This window comes from Phalaenopsis equestris, unplaced genomic scaffold, assembly GCF_001263595.1.
Source record: "Phalaenopsis equestris unplaced genomic scaffold, ASM126359v1 Scaffold000002, whole genome shotgun sequence".
NCBI lineage: Eukaryota > Viridiplantae > Streptophyta > Magnoliopsida > Asparagales > Orchidaceae > Phalaenopsis > Phalaenopsis equestris.
Genome location: NW_018164444.1, coordinates 9666823 through 9687292, shown reverse-complemented (window position 1 = coordinate 9687292; position 20470 = coordinate 9666823). Strand labels below are relative to the sequence as shown.

At 33.9% G+C, this 20470-nt stretch overlaps 1 protein-coding gene across 1 annotated transcript in view; it reads right to left on the bottom strand.

Moving 5' to 3' along the window:
* LOC110028654 (DNA repair protein recA homolog 2, mitochondrial-like) overlaps positions 1 to 2458 on the bottom strand; it is a gene marked incomplete in the record, with an annotated part of 37482 nt that extends 35024 nt beyond the window's left edge. Inside the window, 2 exon segments of the mRNA XM_020730596.1 lie at positions 1921 to 1987; positions 2268 to 2458. Coding sequence (XP_020586255.1) covers positions 1921 to 1987; positions 2268 to 2381 — 181 coding nt within the window.
* Between the last annotated feature and the right edge of the window lie 18012 nt (positions 2459 to 20470).

Sequence of the window (20470 nt, the reverse complement as noted above, 5' to 3'; positions counted from 1 at the left end):
CGATCCCTGATGTAATCCAACAGAAATAGGAAAATATTTGGTCAATCCTCCTTCAGTTTGAACACAAGTAACAGCTCTAGTATACATATCTTTAATGACTTGAATATATGTCATATCAACATCTTTCTTCTCAAGAACTCTCCAAAGGATATCTCTTGGAACATTATCGTAAGCTTTTTCTAAATCAATAAAAATCAAATGTAGATTCTCCATTTGATATCAAATTTAGATATCTCTTGGAACCCTCCAAAAGAAAATATTGCATTCACACCATTAAATAAAAATATGTACTTAAAAATATTCAAGTAGTTTATAGGGTAATAGAAGTTCATGATATTTTTAATAAGCAAAGTTGTCATTTACCATGAGTAATGTACATCAACATAAAAATATTTGAGAACATTTCAGACATTTAACTTACAAATAAATTAAAAAGTTATCTGAAAAAATATAACCGAGTTGCCTAAATTCATGAACATGAACCTAATATAGAAGATGAGATTGAAAAGAAAACAACAACAACAAAAACCTTTATAACACTAAGTGGGGTAGGTTACATGAATTCTTTTTCTCCATTGTGTCCTATTTAGTGTCAAATTTTCATTTAAATAATAAATTAAGATCATTTTTTATACAATAAGCCCAAATCTTCCTAGGTCTACCATTGTCTTTTTTAACATAAGTCGAATCTAAAACATCTACTCTCCTAATCGGATCATTCTCCTAATACTCTCCTAATCGGATCATCAAATGGTCGGCGTTTAATGTGACCAAACCATCTAAGACGACTCTCTCTAATTTTGTCTATTACTAGAGCTACACCAACCCTATCACGAATATATTCATTTTGCAATTTGTTTCTAAGTGTACAACCACTCATCCACCTAAGCATTCTCATGTTGAAAACACTTAACTTAGTTCTATGCTTCTCTTTTAAATGCCAGCATTTAGGCCAACATTTTTGCAGGTCTCACCACCATCTTATAAAATTTTCCTTTCAGTCTAAGCAGTACTTTTCTATCACACAATAGGCCCGAAGCATTCCTCCACTTCAACCAACCAACTTGAATTCTACTAATAACATCCGCATTTATATCACCATCACTTTGAACAATAGACCTGAGATATCTAAAGCGTTCACACATTTTAATAATCATGAGACTGAAAAGAAAAAAAATTAAAAAATTAAAAATTAAAAGACTTGAAACATTTGTAAGCAATGAAGCACTTGCTAAAGATAATTTAACCTTACAAGTTGTCGAGAGTTAGGCAAGTAAGTTCAAAGTAAAATTAATGACTTGTAAGTCATTTGCTAATTACTTTAAATACTTATGGAGAAAATTATGCACCGTTTGGATTTAGGGGCATTTACATAACACACAATTCTTATCTATTTACATATCCCACACATAAACTTTAATTTACAAAAATAGCCTCAGCTTTATAATATCAAGGCAAAAATAACACTATTACTGCATTTAAAAAGTCAAATACATTTTTTCATGCATAGTTTTAAAGCACTGAAGTGGTTTGTATGTAAAAATGAATGTCTAGATGTGATATATGTAAATACATAAGAATTTGGTGCTATGTATGTAAATTTCCCTTGGATATAATACTTTTGTCAGCCTTGTAACTTTAACAGAAGAATGGTATGAAAAATTTGTAAATGTACTATAAAAACGCAAAGCATTTTTAAGAATTCGTCTGAAATTTAAACCACATTGATGTTGAAAACACAAGATTAGGTAGTGAGTGGTTGCCATAACTAAATCAAGCAAATAATCTTAGTAGCCATTCCACTGACGAACTCTAAAACAATGGCTAAGCAGCACACATATACATGCTGACATGCATAAAGACTACGAATCAAATAGGTTACTATAAACATAACCAATGAGCTGCCCGTAACTACTTTACCTATTGACGATGATGACAGGCAACGTCCGATTACCCGAAACGACGACGCATATTCCCTCTCAGTAAGCTATAGATCCAAGAAAAATCAGGGAAAAAAAAGCAAAACATTAGTAAAGAGGAAAACAAAACACAGCAAAATGGAGAAAATTTTTGCCAATATAAGCTTCGAAAGGATAAAGTAAAAGAACCAATGACTAAAAACAACAATGTCGCCGTAAAGAAAGCAAAGTAGACACAATGATGCATTACAGCGCTTAATCTCTAACTAAGGACTGCAAAGAAACAATTGAAGACAAGTTAAGAAGCAAGAAACAATACAACATAGCGAACAAGTAAAATGCAAGCACCTGGAGGGTAGAACAGAGGGAAGTAAGAGCAGGTTTATCGAAGGTGGAACCCTTGTGGAAAACAGCCCGTAGAAGATGAGAAGAGATACCATAGAGTGTCGTAAGGACTCTCATTCTGCTTTCCAACGAGGCTAGGGCTGTTTTCCGGGCAGAAGGCGAATGCTAATGCTGAGGTGACTGGAGCTGCTTGGGAAAGGACGGTGGGCTACTTTAGAATCCCTCCACAAGGCTTCTGGGCCCAGCCCATTATACCGGCCCAGTCGTTTCATACACCCGAATCGGCTTTGTCCACTAACTAAGTTAAGGCCTATTTGAGATGGCCCTAATTTTTTTTAAATATAATTGTAAGATTATGATTGTGAAAATAACTTACATTGGGAAGTATAAATGTGTATTATTTTTAAAAAATCAGGCAGTTATTTTTCTTATAGTCATTATATTTCAGCTGGGTAAATTAAAAAAATAACGTTTCATCACAAAAACTTCTAGAAATATGTAAGAAAACAGTTTCCCAAATAGAGTTGTGTTGAAAATCTAAAACATAAAACAGATAGAAAATTATCCCAAAATTTTTAGCTCAAATAATGAGTTTTTTCTTATTTATCTTATTTAAAATTTATTATATTTTTTGAATGATGGGGAATAAACTTTCAAATATCTTCAAAAAAATATTTTTGCCTCTTTCATAATTTTAAAAATCTGTGTGATTATTTATTAATTGAATATATTTTTACACATATAATTATGGTAGTGCAACACATAATTAGGGGAGGCACTTATCATCTCTAAACTATTAGTTTACCTTTCAATATCATATATTATATTAAATTTTTGCCTCTCCAAGCTTTAAATACTGAATAAAAATTTAATATTAACTATAATTTTATTTAATAATTATATTTATAATAATTTTGAAATTTAAAACTTAGATAATATTCATCCATTTATTTTTTATTTTGTCAACTCTTAATATAATTTTAATCTTTTTAATGAAAACCAAACACCAACTTTGAATGATGCCAATTAAAATCAGTGATTGACCATTGAAATTTCACATGCCATTATATAATTACCATATATCATTAAAATTTGTTTAATATTTTCAGCTCAATATTTTGGCAAATAATGCCATCCATAGTCAACTTAGTCGGTAGGATATGGAAATTTGATTGTCAATGATTGTTTGATAAGCTTAAGAATCACCATCTCTTTTCTACCAAATCTATAAGACATCTTTGAACATAATAAAAAGAAAGGGGGTTTAGATACATAGAACCCAAAATTAGAGAATTTATATGTCTCACACTCAAAATTTATTATTTGTGTGTAAAGAAATCTAGTTGACACGGCAAAGTCTCGTCGGGTTTTGTAGGACAACGCCGTCGGTGTATTCTCCAGCTGCGGTGAGAGCGAAAAGAAATGAAGAGGGGATGGGTAAAAAACTTAAAATCTACAGAAAGATTAATTTAAAGACTCGAAATCGGTTCGTCACAATTTTGTCGTTGCCTTCTATGGCATATTAGGACATCATCAACGTCGCGAACTCCGATAACTTTCTCGAAAGAATCTAGTCTTGAATCTGTCAGAGTTATGATTTTGAAGATGGGGTGTTAATTTTGTTTTATTTGAAAGTTTACAGTGTTGAACATGTAAATACTGAAGTTTGGGTGCGAAGCATAAAATACTTATAGTTTTGGTTGTTATGTTTGCAAATCCCCCTAAAGTGTATATTTATGAATAGGAAAAAGAAGGAAAATATATAAACAATCGATCGGCAAGTCACCGCTAAGTGAGTGAAGTTGCTTCTCTAAACCTAGGACAAGTCAAAGACCCTAGAGATGGTTCCTCGCCCGATAGCGAGGGTGAGGCATAATTAATCCTAGTGGCAGGTCTCATCTGATAACTCACACAGGCAGCGACAAGATCCGTCTAAGACCTTGCAAATAGGGGTATCTGGCTGAGGCGACGAACCAACTTGATAGACGAGACGCATGCCCTGTAAGGCTTGAGTCAAAGCAAGAAGTGAGTTACGGTTCACCCGATAAAAATGAATTGACTCATCAGTCGACCGACCGACCAACCGACCGACCGAAGTGTTGGTAGAAACCCCCTGATCGTGATTGGATGAACAACCTGCTTTTGCCTCGGCGGACGAGATTGTTGTTCGACTGAACATTTTGGTCGACGAAACACAAGGAACGGTCGCCACTTAGTCAATCGTCACAGTCGATCGCATTTTAGCGAATTGATCAACCAATTACGGTCATATCAAAATTCAAATTGTAAAACAAATATGAAATGAGATTCGTATAATTAATCAAAGCATTAATTACATTAAAAACAGTTTCCACAGTTGTTCCCTCCTCTCTATAATTGTACAAAAAATGTTATTATAAATAAAAAAAATGACCAACAAAGAGAGGCAAACCATTGGGACTTCCTAAGTTATCTTCACAGTAACTCTTGGTACGTATTATTTCTCGTTCACTCGGCTCTAACTCTCCATGTGTGTTCACAAGAGGGGACTTACGTTCTTATATATATATATATATATATATTGAAGATGAACGACAACACGTGTCTGTCCACCACATATATGCTAATTTGACCCAAATTGATTCAAACCCGAGACAGAGGGGACTTACGCCGAAGCTGCCAACCAATAAGACACCAATTGCACACCCACACACATACACATATATATGTAGCTAAGTTGGTAGATCATAGGTTTCGATGTTGTAAGTCCCCTCTGGACTAGGGTTCGATTCCACCCCAGGTGACTGATGTTATATGAGGGTGGTACTCGAGTGGTTAGGTGAATGGATCCAACCGAGACCTGACGGGTTTCGAGCAGGGGATGGGGGGGTCGGGGTGCCTGCTGGTTCAGTGGAAATAGATTGCGGAGGAGCAATGGAGGAGCCTTGATTCTTCCATTAATGTTCCATATCTATATATATATATATATATGAATAATTATCCTAAATACGTTATAATAGCCAAAATTGGAGATGGGCAAATGAGCTTAAATTTTATTTTGGATTAAAATATCACTTCTTTTTGTCTCGCATTGCTTATTAAAAGGTTTAGATGACATGAGTTTGAACAAAGTTTGAGTCATATTGTAAGTAAGCTTAAGATCATAATTAAATCTTGGTCGACCAAACGAATCGAAGAAAGCCCTTGCAAAGTTTGAATATAGTTTAAACATGAATCAAACAAAGAATATGAAGATTCAAGTTCTCTACATAAATTTTGACGCTAAATAGTCTTTTCTTCTCATAAAAAAATATTGATGTGACGCCAACAAATTTTATCCCACATGAATTTCGATGTATTTTTTAAAAAGTAATCTTCCCTGACTTTACGAACTTTATAGTTAAATTGACCGATTGACAAGCTGAACTCAATGATATCAAAGTTGGTTTAATCTAGGTCCAGCATGTTAGGATCCAGTCATTGAAGCACATTTTGAGGCTTTGGATCATCAATCCAAATTTGACATATTTATAGTGAAATTATGTATTACGAAGAAAGAAATCCAATGAGTCTAAGATTGTTAAACTCTGAGGTTTAAGATTAGTAAACTCTGAGATCTAAGACAATCAAAATAACCTATAAATTCTAAAGTTCATTCTGGACTAAAGACCCAGTGGTAAGATTCAACCTCTGTAGCTACCGACCACCGTTGGCCGCCCTCGGTCATCATCGCCGACCGTCAGCAACCTATGCTTCAAAATACGACAGTAATGGATAACAACTGTACTGACATGACGATAACTTCTAACTCGTAGCCACCGACCACAACTAGTTGTCATTGTTTTTTTTCCATCAGCCTCCAGTCAACGATGACCCTTGCCTGCAAACAACGTATCTCAAATATGGTTGTAAAGAATAATAAACGTTTTGAATACCCAGTGAAAACTTCTGGCTTTCATAGCTACTGACCACGGTCGATCACTACCAGTTTTCACACTTGTTGTCGTCGACCAGTGACCACATGAAACCACTGTGTAAAACCTTTGTAGCCAGAATACAAAAATCATTCCTAACATCTGTATTTTCCTTCAAGTTGTATGGAAGCAAGTGTAGTGTTCATTGTAAAATTATAACATTGTTCTCTCTGAGAGAAGGCAACAACGTCCTTTGTGGCCAAATGATGTCATTACAGTCACCAACTACAACCTCAATGGTTAAGTGATGATATTGCAAACACCAACTATGACCTATGTGGCTAACTACAATTGTTACAATTTTTAACTACAACCTATGTGGCCAACTGATGTTATTACAGCTTCTAACCACACTCTTTATGATCATCTATAGCATTTACAACAACTAATTAAGACTTTTGTATCTAACACTATTATTACAGCCTCCAAGTACGACCTCTATGACCAATTGTCATTATCATAGCTTTCAATTGCAACATTTATGATCAACTACTACCTTGTATCAACTAATTATGGTATTAATGACTAACTACTATTATTATAGTCTTCAATTACAACCTCTATGTCGCCGCTATTGCAGCCACGGACTGCAGTTTTTATGACCAACTACTATTTTTGAAACAACCAACTACGACTTTTAAGACTAACTGTTGTTATTACAACCAATAATCATATTTGTTGTAATTCAATTATGACTATTCTAGCTAAACTACCGTTGTACATCTGTGATTATGAATTTTGCAATTCGATCTTCTCTAATTTAGGGGAAGTGTAGACCAATGTACTTGCAATTCTAAAGTGAATTTACTTTGCTTAGGTTAGACTTTGTGGTTTGTTATCTTTCAAAGATTTTTTCCGTAGATTTTTTTCACGGAAAAAAAATCTTGAAATCTTCTGCTACTTACCTTTTATTATGTGCGTGAAAAAACCTTAAAATCTTCCACTACATTTTTTAATCTATGCACGTGATTTATCTTCATACACCACCAAAGCATTAAATATCTCGATATCACCGTGAATTTCTTAGCATACAACAACAATAACAAATAACATTATAGCTCATTTGAAGGAGAAGCCATAAAAGCTCAAATAAAGATCTTTTCAAACCACTTCTTAAATCAATCAACACACTAAGTCAATTTAAGACCGATGAACCAATTCATAATGGAACCGTTAGCACTTAGATGCACATCACCCCTCAAAAAAAGCTATAATTACATACATCTCGCTAGAAACATTACTATTCATAAAACTAGCACCCATATGAAGCTATGAATCAACAAAGCCTTCTTAGTTGCAAAATAATTTTTGCACTATAGCAACAATATTTTTAAATGCAAAGCTGATAGGAACGTTAAGTGTAAAATATTTTATCCAATTCAATCGGCACTATTCTTGTCGCACTATGACTGCTCAACTCATGGCTCAATCTTATCTCAATGCAATTGTACTATGAAACAAAAGAGGCTGCATTATTGGTGTGCAAGACATTTTCTTTTTCTCTTTTTGTTCAAATTTACATTGCCAAGATCATTATCTATGAAACAAAAGAGGCTGCATTATTGGTGTGCAAGGCATTTTCTTTTTCTCTTTTTGTTCAAATTTATATTGCCAAAATCATTATCTTATTATTATTATTATTATTAAATTATTTGTATTTTGCACCTTACTCCTTGTCTTTTGCATGCCAATAAATAAATAAAGGGAATAACCCCAATATAATATTATTCGTCTATGAAATAAATCAGAATTTTCAAGTGGTTTTTTTAATGATATATTCTATAATTAGATTGAGGAGTTTATTTTTCAAGATGCAAACAAAAAAGTATCACAAACTTTTGGAGTATTTTGGTACATGGCACCCAATTTCTATGTATTTACGTGTCTTCTGACGTTTCTACTAGCGAAATATTTGCATCACATAAGAAATATAACTAGTATGATTTTTAAAAAGTGAAATATGAGTTTTTTCCATGCATGTATAAGGTGGCTTGTATCTGAAAATTAAAATTTCGGGGTTAGCTGGATATATAAATAAATAGGAATTGATTGGTGTATATGTAAATCTTCCGAAACTTCTATATAAACAATTGATGTGACACCAAGTCAATGAATTTTTTTTCTACGTAATATAGAATTTTCAAAAATATATAAAAAAAATAGAGTTTCTAGGCCTTGCATGTTATAACTATATTTAAAAGTTGTAATAGGTAACAATATTTGGTAGAAGTTGATTGTGATTTCTTTCAAAGATTTTAGGACTCTTATAAAAAAATGAATTTTGTCATAGAAGAGTTAATATTGGTGAAGAAATAAGTGTCTTTTGCTTATGTTGACTCAATTGCTTCTTTAATTAGAAAGAAATATTTCTAGCTAGCCTATTCATTATGAATGTGTAGGCTACATGCCTAGTTTTTCCCTTAGAGTATTATTTACTATTTGCTCTTCTTTCAAAACCAAACCTTTGAAAAAGAAGTCAAAAAAGAGGACCACAACAATATAAAGATGAGATCTTGGAGAAGATCTCCTATGCATAATTCTAGAAAGTGACAAAGCTTTAATTTTCCATGGATGAAGCTATGATCATTGAACGTTGCCAATAACTTCACTACTTATGGTTAGTTTGATTCACAAATCAAATTTGTTTTTATGAGATAAAAAATCATGTGTGATTATAAATATAATCAAATATTAGATTTTTGTTGTATAACTCAATTAGTTTTATGATTTTTTTTTGGCTTGTTGAGTTATTTTTGGTTGTTATGCAGCTTGAAGGTGGGTATTAAAACTGGAGAGATAAGTCTCTACCAACTATACTTCGCAGTTTAGCTATTTTTTATGATTAAAGACAATATGCTTTTATAGATATATAGTCATAAAATTTGACTAAAACAATATAATTGATGAATCAATCTAGCTATAAATTTTATTTAAAATTTTAACTTGAATAGCTAAATAGTCATCATTAATCACAAACTTCTATAGACATCTCATTAAAAGTCCTTCTCTTGAAAAAGTAATTAAGGAAAGTGCTATCAAAGGCAATTAAACTCACACTTAAAAAAATGTTAGCAATAATGCAATCTACTACTTTAGAAAATGAATATAGCTCAAGTTCATCATGTTATGTCTGAATTTTATGAAACAAGTAACATATTATAGTTTAAACTTTTTAGTTGATTGGATAACATAACTACCAAGATAAAAAAAAAATTATTGGACCTTTCATTGCCGGAGAAATTGTCCAACCATCAGACAGACATCTAATCAGTACCCCAAAAGTAAGTATTGAACATTACACTTATTTAAAATAATATATAACCCTATATATATATATATATAATATATATATATCCATCACCTGTCATGAATCTCGAGGTGTGGTATGAATCCCGAGGTAATTTTTTAGTAGGAACGCTCAAACTTCAATAAAAAATCTTTCAGAACTCCAATTCCAGCAAACTTATAATAAAATTGACCAACTCGATGAATTAGATCAATGACACCAAAGTTGGCATAATCCGAGTCAAATCAAGTCTAGATCAAAGTTGTCAAGCCACTTTTAAAAGTTTTCAACTCCTAATTGGAAGGTCAAATGTATTCCAAATCTGATAGGCCTATAGTAAAATTGAGCATCTTGACAAGATAAATCCAGTAAGCCTAAGTTCACTCAATTCTAATATCATCAAAGCACTCAAATAATCATAAAATGTCGTTTAATCGAGAAAAATATATCTGGATCATTCAATGGAGCGGTATAGATTTCTTTCTTATTTGTAGGGATGCCTCTCCTACCCTCCTCTGAAGTGGGTACCTAGAGCTTGAATATGGAGAATGATCGGGAGAAGAGGGAACTCACCAACTACAAAGTGTGTCGTGGAATTCCACCATACGTTGTGAAGTAACGAAGCACCAAACGATGCATTAGCATATCCAGAAGATGGTGCAACAATACTACCTGACGGTGTAAAAACGCACGCCAAAGAAAGTGTAGTGACGCACCCCGAAGTTGATGTAATGACACCACTCCAAAGACAGTGTAACAACGCATCTCAAAGACAATGCATTAATGCACCCTAAAAACTGTGCAGCAACAATCCTTGAAGATGGTGCAACAACATATTTTGAATATGTTGTAAAGCACCACCACAAAAATGGTGCAACATTGTACCCCGAAGACGGTATAGTGATGTATCCTAACGATGGTGTAATATCACAACATGAATATTGTGTAAAAATGTCACCCAAAAAATGGTGCAACAATGTACCCTAAATATGGTGCAAATGCAAGAATATATATATATAGGGTTATATATAATATTTTAAATTTTCATATTTAGGATAATGTTGTGGTCCTCAAAATATTTTTTAGGGTTATATATCCTAAATATTTTTTGGGTTATATAACATTATCCTTGCTCAAGTAGCTCTCAAATCTGGCCTTTACGACTTACAAACATTAGTAAATCTTGTGCACCTCTCAACTCCGGCCTCAACGACCTTAAAATGTTATCACAACTCATGCGACTCATAGTTCTCATAACTTCCTAATACGGACCCTATGACTAGACGATGCTCCTGAAGCAATAATTTACATCCTTTATGATCAACTACGACCATGGCTTGTAACTACGAGCTTTACAATAAGCTGACACTGCAACCACTGTCTATAACATTCAAGGTAGGTCGCTGCCTTCATGACCATTGACCACATTATAGATTCTATTAGTGAGCTGTCATTATATATCAACTTTGTAACTCCATTTTCCCTAATTCTGGAGAAAAATTGATCCATGCACTCAAAATTATATATTGGATTATTTTAACTGGGCTAGACTCCGTGAGTTTATCTCTTTTCAAATATTTTTCAAATAAAATCTTCCGTCATCTCTACTTGCCACTTTAATTACCTTAGTGTGTACTGAATTTTCATATAATATTAAGACGCTAAATAATCATTCTATCGTTATGGATCTTCTAACACGATACATAAAGAGAGGAAAGAGAGGAAAGAGGAGAGGAATGACCAGAGGTTATTATACAAGCCTCCAGCCACCCCTAATGTGTATAACAATTTAAGTATCGCTTCCTTAAGGTCAACCGTGCCAGAGGGGATTCAAACCCCTGACTTGAGGGGTATTATACCATTGATGCCAACCAACAGGTCGGATTACTCGGCACTAAACCCCAGGTGAGTGAGTGCTTGAAGCCAGCACATGAAAATTTTTCTCTTTATTTCCAACAAATATGCCACATATTTCAGCACATTAAATCATATATTTTTATGTATAAAATAATGCTCCATGATTGAGGCCAGCAAATTAAAATAATAGCCGTGGCGGTTTGAAATTGAAAATGGGCATGAAAGTAGGTAGTTCACGATAAGTATTTGAGAAATTAGAAGATAATTTGCTTCTGCCTTCTGCCTTCTGCCTTCTGCCTTCTGCCGACCATGCTGTTCAAGTTTACAAGTTTCTTAATATGCATGCACCAAACAAATACAGGCTAAGAAAGGAATTGAAGCAAGCTGTTTATTCTAGGAGAAGCCTAACAGCCCACTAGTTTTCATACTCAAATATGATTATCTTAATTATAATTATATTTATAACACTTTTTGCATGACATTATGTATTTAACATTTTAAACGTAGATGATAGTGATATTTTTAATATGATATTAAAGATTTGAATTCTATGCATGTAAATATTGAAATTTTGCCGGTTTTAGAAATGTAAATACATAGGAATTATGTATGTGGTATATATCATTATCTCATATATTTCTTACAATAGAATTTTCTATAAGAATTTCATTAATGTCCACAGAAATATAGTTATATAAGAATTTTTTGTTTTACTTATTTTCTGAATCGATCCCACCTGTCAAAATAGGTGAATCAAGCCCACATGTTGAAGTGACTGAGTCGAGCTTGCCTGGTAAAGTGGTTGAGTCGAGCCCACCCGTCGAAGTGACTGAATTGAGCCCACTTGCCGAAATGGTAGTATCCATTCATCTTGCAATGACGGCCTAGCCCACTTATGTGGAGACAGCTATCATAGTAGGTCATCCTGGCTAACAAGAACATCTCTTAATATATCATTAAAAGTGTCACCTGACATCAATGTCTTGGTCTCTCCGTCCGAACACCAGGGAAGTGAGTCGTGTCGACACTGCCTGACACCGACATCACAGTCTTTTCATAACATCACAGGAAAATGGCACTATATAGTACGAAATGTATCTCATTTTTTATTATATTTTTACTTTTTCTCTCTCGTGTATAAAAGGGAAGTCAAGAGGAGGTTGGGGTCTCTCTCCCCGAGAGGATCTTTATCTCTCTCTTTCTCTCTCTTATAAAAAATTTTGTAATTCAAGTATCTTCCGACAAGCAAACAATAATTTTCTGTTTCATATGACGTAAAAGTGTTTGTTGTTTCCTCCATCGCGAAGAATAATTTTCATTGTCAAAATAAAAATTCACTTCGAAATCTAAATTTTTAATGAATCATTTTAATATGCAAATTTTTTTTCAATTTTAACATGCCAAAAACATTTCAGAATCATTTTAATATGCCACATAATGTAATTTTTTTTCTAAGTATTTGTGGGTTTTCTAAATATTTAAAAGCATTTTGTATTCTTCTCTTAAGTTCATAAATTTCAGATTTAAGAATTATATTTTTGGTAGCAATAATGTGTTGTGTTGTCTGACATGATCATTGATGTTTTTATAAAGTTCAACAAATTCATAATTGTTTAAATGTCTCATCCACTATTCATATTACACAATTATCATGTATTTATATATCTACACAAACTTTCATATCTATGTACATAGAACTTAATTATTTATTATTACCCTAAAAAATACCACTATTTTTAATTTTTTAAAGGCAATTTTTTTCAGGTAAAGGTTTTTGACATTAAAGTATTATCAACATAAATAAAAAATTTTAGGAGTTAGATATGTAAATGTATAAGAATTGTGTGACATGCAGATAAGTTTCCCATAGATAAATAAACTTATAATTTTTCATTGAAAAACACTTCTTTTCTTAAGCCTCTAGATGGATGGAGCTGTTCTAACGTATTTCAACTTTCAACTAGATAAAAAATGCATATATATACAGTGTTGAATCTGAATTTCTCTGTAAATCATATTCAAGAAATAGAGTATAAGACATGAGAGAGAGACAGAGGGGGGCTGAAAGTGTACAGTAATGAACAGTAATATGGGGCAATTGGGGGTCTTCCCGGGCCTCTCAGACCTGTTTTATTCATAAAATGTCTTCTATCTATAGGGGGACATGGTCCAATATCTGAAGTTACATGTTTGCCCATAATTTGATAGGGCGTTACAATGGTATTTTCGATATTTTACATGCATGAGCTTATCGTCCAGGTTGCAAGTCTTCTAGAGTGTTGGCCGTCCAGACTGTTGGTCATTTAGGCTGCGGATCGTACAGGGCATAGGTCGTCCAGGTTGCAAGTAGTTCAGGCTGCTGGTCGTCTGGGCTGCAGGTCATCAAGGTTGTTGGTCGTCTATGTTGTGAGTCATCCAAGCTGATAATCTCTCGGCTACAAGGTATCCCTCTGAGAGATTTTTCCTTGACGTATTTTTATTATAAATATTTAGTTTCTTGATTCTCATAATATCTTTGAAAGAAAACTGCTAAAATAAATAAAAGAATTATAAAAATGAAAATAACAAAATGAGTGGTGATTTTGGAAGATGTTCTAAAGAAACTAAATGGGGCTAAAAAAGTCGATGGATTGAGTTTGAGATGCCATCACTTAACCCAGGTCTTACAACAACATTGTCTCGGTTGTTTTATTAGGGTGTCACTTTGGACAGACCGCAACTTACTCCAAACATATTTAGCGAATATTGTCATAAAGTTTGTGGGAGTAACCATAGAGACTCGTTGTTGATGTGATTTGCAAACTACTCACCGTAGATCTTATCACTAATGGATAAGAAACCACCTCTAGAGCTTGACTTGTGTCGAGTTTGGAGACGTAAATTCTTATCAATACTAGGGCATTGTGGGTCAGACAGTCTAGTAAAGTTCAAATAATGTAGACCACTTCCCCCTTAGTTTTTGGAAACTTGCTTGTGAGAGACAAGTTCCCTGAGTGTTTATGGCAAGCTCTTTATATGCATATTAAAGAAAAAAACTTAATGAAAAAATAAGGAGGGGTTTGAAAAATTTTCCTTAAAGTATCATTGCTAAACTTTTTTTTTTACAGCTATTTTTTAGCCTAATGCAGGCGGTTGAGTGTTGGCAGAGTCAACTCAGTAGGCTAAACATGGTCGGTCATCGAGGTTGGTTTGATCGTCCAAACTGGGTGGGTCATTCAGGTTGAGTCGGTTGTCCAAACAGGGTCATCTAAGCTTGTGACCTGGTCTAGCGGAACTGGAGCTGACCAAGTCGAGCTTAATCCTCGGTTCTTCTCTTTGTGCTACTTTTTATTGGTGGCTTGATTCACGCTCACTGCACCTTTTATAAAATTGACTCCTGACTTAGTTCTGAAGCACACCCAAGGAGTAGAGCATAAGATGAAGGGGGAGAGAGAGAGAGAGAGAGAGAGAGAGAGAGAGAGAGAGAGAGAGAGAGAGAGAGAGAGAGAGAGAGAGAGAGAGAGAGAGAGAGAGAGAGAGAGAGAGAGAGAGAGAGAGAGGTGCACAATACTGAACAATAATATGAATAATTGTGGTCTTTCCAGGCCTCTCAGACATGTCTTACTCATAAAATGATCCTCTGTTTTAGGAGAGAGGGCACAAAATCTGAGTTTTATAAGGGTATTTTTTATATTTTATCTGTATGAGCTTGTCGTCAAGGCTGCTGGTTGTCTATGTTGCGAGTCTTCCCAGCTTGTTTAGATTGTAGGTCGTCCAGGTTGTTGGTCGGCTAGGCCACGGGTTGTCAAGAACACAGGTCACCCAAGCTGCAGGTTGTTCTGCAGGCTATGAATCGTCCAGGTAATGGGTCCAGGCTGCGGTCATCCCAGTTATGGGTCGTCCCTCTTAGAGAATATATATTTTTATTTTACGTACACACACACACACACACACACACACACACATATATATATATATATATATATATATATATATATATACATACATACATGCATATAAAAACTATTTATGCTAGTAGAGTTTGACAAAATCATGCCAATGAACTCAGAATATGTGAAATAATGAAGCTAAAATCCCATACACAGTGCCATTCTTTTGTTTGATTTGGTCTCTACCCCCTTTATTGGTGGAGGATAAATTTATTCATGTCCCACTGCCATTGGCCACTTCATAACACTCAGAAAAGGAGGGGACCTCAGGCAGATATCTAAGTACTTAGAAAAAAAAAATTTATCTTTCTCTACTTTAGAACAAAAGTATTCTGCTGGCCATTAGCTAGTTCCTTTTTCTAGACTTATACAAGAAAGCACTATATCTCTTGGCTGCTGTTTCAGTGAGAAGCAGTGTTCCTTTTCCAAACAAAGCACTTAAGAACTTGACCCCTCTTTTAGACCAAAGTGGAAACTTATTAGCAAGTAGGGCCCATTCTATACTTTGTATGGCATTCATGTTCAAGATCATAATGGTTTTTTTGATTATTTTTTTTTCGTAGCCTTTAACTTTAGTTAATTATTTAAAAAATATAAATTAAATGTGATACATATAGGAATTATGCATATATCATTTATGCCCCTTCTTTAGTTGGCCATAAATTTAATTTATTGTCACATTTTAAGAAAATGAATGAGATTATTAATTGGGAGACTATAATAATTTTATTTTATATAAAAAAATAGCGGCAGCAACTGGATTATCAGTACTGAAAACCGTACGTACATCGGATGATTTGGTGTTTTAATGATCCCTACTTTATTGACTGCAATATCTGTATTTATCATTGTCTTCATTGCTGCCCCTCTAATCGATATTGATGGTATTCATGAACTTATTTCTAGGTCTTTATTTTATGAAAATAATATTATCTCAGGTGTCATTATTCCTATTTCCGCAGCTATAGCTTTGTATTTTTACCCAATATGGGAAGCATCATCTGTTGATGAATGATTATACAATGACAATCCTTATGAACTTATTGAACTTGCTAACATACCATGATACCGCCCTATTCTTATGTATTTACATATCTAATACTTAAACTTTATATCATTTTTAAAAAGTGGAATATATCTTTTATATATAGATAAGGTGGTGCATGTAAAAAAAGCAATATTTATGGGTTAGATATGTAATTTCAAAAACTTATTTATTTAAGACATGATGTATAAATGCATAGCAAATTGTTGTAATTTCACAAGCGTGATGATAAAATTATTTATTTATTTTTTCTAATGAATGCAATTGATAGTTGATATTTAATCAAAGAATTTAAAGGAGTTATCATTATGACTGTAATTTTAGTGATAATTATTTATCACTGATTAATTATGTCCGTCTATTATCTATTTATAAATGATTGCGGTGGATCATTTCAGCACTCATTTAGAAAGTTTTATTTACATCTCATCCATCTTGTCAAGTTTTTCTAAGGCTTTGGCATCAACTTTGCCATAGTTGTCTCTAGGTGGCATTGCAAATGAACTCTTATTGGCATCCAGTAAGGTTGATCACACAAACACACAGAATTTATGTGAAAAATCTCATAAATGGAAAAAAATTACAGGAAAGTGGGAACAAAAATTTTACTAATAAAAATGATTGTCGGCGATTAAGCCGAACATAAAGCTACGTCCTAACAAGGAACGTCATATATGAGAAGGAGTGGAGGAAAAAAAAAACTGTAATAAGTGTTACAGGTGATTATGGGAAAGTCTGAACAAAAACTGGGGTATTCTCGGGCTCTGTGATCCATTTTATATCTTTTTAAGTGTCGTTTACAAGACAGAGTGGAAGAGAGTTCTCTCTACAGGAGAATGGATCTAGAGAAAAAGAGTCAAGAGCCTAAAAGGCCAAAAGTCAAGAGGCTAAAAGCCCCTAATTCATGATATGATTCCCCTATTTATAAAATATAAATGAACAAAAGACAAAAATTACATGTTTGTCACGGCTTTTATAAGAGTGCTACAGATGATTATTGTCTTTTGACGTGCATTTTGGTATAGATGTTGGTCGGCCTTTGCTTTAGAAAGGCGATTGGTTTTTTGCCTAGACATCGGTCAACCTTCACTCTGAAAAATTGGCCTGCTTTAAGTGTATTAACTGGTCGGCTTTAGGGCGGTAGATCATCTTGTCTGATCATCATTCTTTGATGTTCTTTGGAAATTTTTAGGGACCTTCTACGTGATTTACTTTTATATAAATATAAGTTTATTTTTCTTATCAATAATACTAGCCATAACATTTTGATGGTGGGAACCACACACGTGACACTGAGTTGGATGCACGTGGCCGAAGTACTATGTGCATGGGATGGGTGCCTCTCGAATGACACGTAATCCGTTGTTGGAAAAGCTGGTAAGGCCTTCGATTCTGCTGTTTGAAAAGCTGTGGGGCTTTTATTCAACAGCTAGAAATTCCTTCATCAGCATCTCATGCTCCCACTAATGAGTTGCATAAGTTCTATTGTTCGAAGTTCATGTTGGTGAAAAGTCAGTTTAATTTTGCTAAAAAATATAAATCTTCATTTTCTATATTAGACATTTTTTTTATTATTTTATAAGCAAGCAAATACATTATCAAGCAATAACTTTCATCTTTCATCCTAAATTTTGAACCGTTAGACCGACAAACTTTTGGTGAAGAAAGAATGTTTGTTCTTTTAAAATTTTGGCTTCCTGATGAAAAGATACAAGTGCTCAGGAAGTCGGCTGACTGAAGACTGTCAGCCAAATGACCAACTAGCTATCGATTGAAGAACAACTAATTGATTGAAGGCCGGTCCGACGTCCAAATTAAGGGTCACCAAGGCCAACAAGTGACAGACATCCACGCCAACAATCGGTCAAAGGTCTAACCCCCCAACAAGCTCACAAATACTAACGTGAAGCTCTTTTAACAACTCCCCAAAGATCTCTAAAGATCTCCAGATATCACCAAAGAATGATGATCAGACAAGCTCAGCGGCCAACCGGCTACCACACTCAAAGTCAGTCAGCTTCCCAGAGTAAAGGCCGACTGTTGTATAGACAAAATGCTAACTGCTTCCCAGAATGAAGGCAGAACATCGTCCATAAAAAAAATGCACGCCAACGACAATGATAACGTTATAAAAGATTTTATGTGATAGATATGTAAATATACAAGAATTTGGTGGGACGTATGTAAATGCCCATGTTAATTATTAACCTAAGTAAAGTTCTCCCGACACTAGCTCTATACTAGACAACTGACTAATTTTCCTATTTTTATTTTCTCATCAATAGGCACCAAATAAGCTCAATACCATCAATCATGCTTTTTAAATCGTCACTCTGAAAATGAAGTCACTCACTCACTTACATTTCACAAAATAAAAATAGCCTAAATTACAAGCATGAAACAAGTATGAGACCGACAAAAATAAAATAAAAATAAAAATAAACAAAATATTCCCTTTTATGTAGAATCATATCTTGCTAGTTATGGAATTTCATGCATGTAAAAGTAATCAACATCTTTTGACATATCAAAAGCTTTAAACCTAACCCTAAGTGTTAGCAAGAATATATGCAAAAGCAACCACTAAACCTACAAATAAAATTATATCCTATGTCATGCATGTGGGTTTATATGGTGCACAGAAAGCAATGGATGAGAATATAATTTTGGCTTTGATAGGATCTTTAGAGACAAGTGTGGGGTCACGATGAGAGTGGAATGTAGTGAGAATTTGTAGACATGGTAAAAGAGATTCCTTACTTAGCCTTTCCCTTTCCTTAACCAAAACATTCACCAAAAGGAGACTTTGTTTGGTCTCCGAAGAATCATGACGTTGATCGTGGAGTCCATAATGGTGGCCATGATGATGGTGTCGAGGGGCTGCAACGCAAAACTAATATTTAAATGTGCATTCTACCTGTTAACACTGTATTGGATGCGTGCATGGAAGTTTTGCTGATGCGGAGCAATTTTTTTCTACTCATGGAGTGTTCTCTATTCTCTGTGTTTGCGTGATCAAACACATACATTCAATATCTATATATTCCTATATAAATGAATATTTTACATACATATACCTAGGGGTGTAAACGAACCGAACACGAACGAACAGAGCTTGTGTTCGTGTTCGGTTCGTTTGAAATTTGGTTTGTTTGAAATAAGCTCGTGTTCGAAATTGTTCGTGAAGTCACTGTTCGTGTTCGTTTCTTAATGAACAAACCGAACACGAGCTGTTCGGGAACGACGAGTCAGTTTGACATTTCTAATTTATATTATATAAATATATAATATCTATATTAGTATATTACTAATATAATATATTAATAATATTATTATTATTATTTTATTATATATTATAATTTATATAATTTAATTTTTTTTAAATGTGATAATTTTTTATATATAATTATTTTAAATTATTTTATATTTCGAACAATAACGATTCGAACACGAACGAACGCACCACTGTTCATGTTTGGTTCATTTAACTAACCGAACGAAAAAAAATTATTCACGTTCGTTTCGTTTACTTATCGAACGAATCTAACACGAACTCATTGACGAACCGAACATAAACTGTTCGTGAACAACGAGCTTTTTTGACAGCCATACATATACCACTTCATTCCCATACATTCCCATATCTTGCGCCTAAATTTTAATTTTTACATATATATGAGCTCATTTATTCATGAGGTGCAGTTCACTGTTTAAAAGTTAACATGGCGGTGGTATAAATGTAAGGAGTAAAATGTGGGGGTTGGATTTGTAAATCCATAGGAGTTGAGTGGTATGCTTGTAAATGGCATTCAGTTTATTCTTTGGAAGCACACTCAAGTTTCCAGTGCATGATTCTTATTTGGAAATGGCATATCTATATATTTGTCAGTATGTCTATCATTCATTTATTTGGACTACAAAATGTTTTTTTAATGGGATAACATTCGAATATTGAGCCATCTGCATTAACCTTGATTTTCAGCACAATATCTGCATTAGATAAGCTGTCAATCATTTTCGATGTGATTGACATGGCGTGCAAAGCATGTAAAATGAGGTGTGCGATAGAGTTAGGGGGCAAAAAATATTCTTTACTTCTTGTATGTAGATTATCTCTGACTTCAACTCATAGTAGT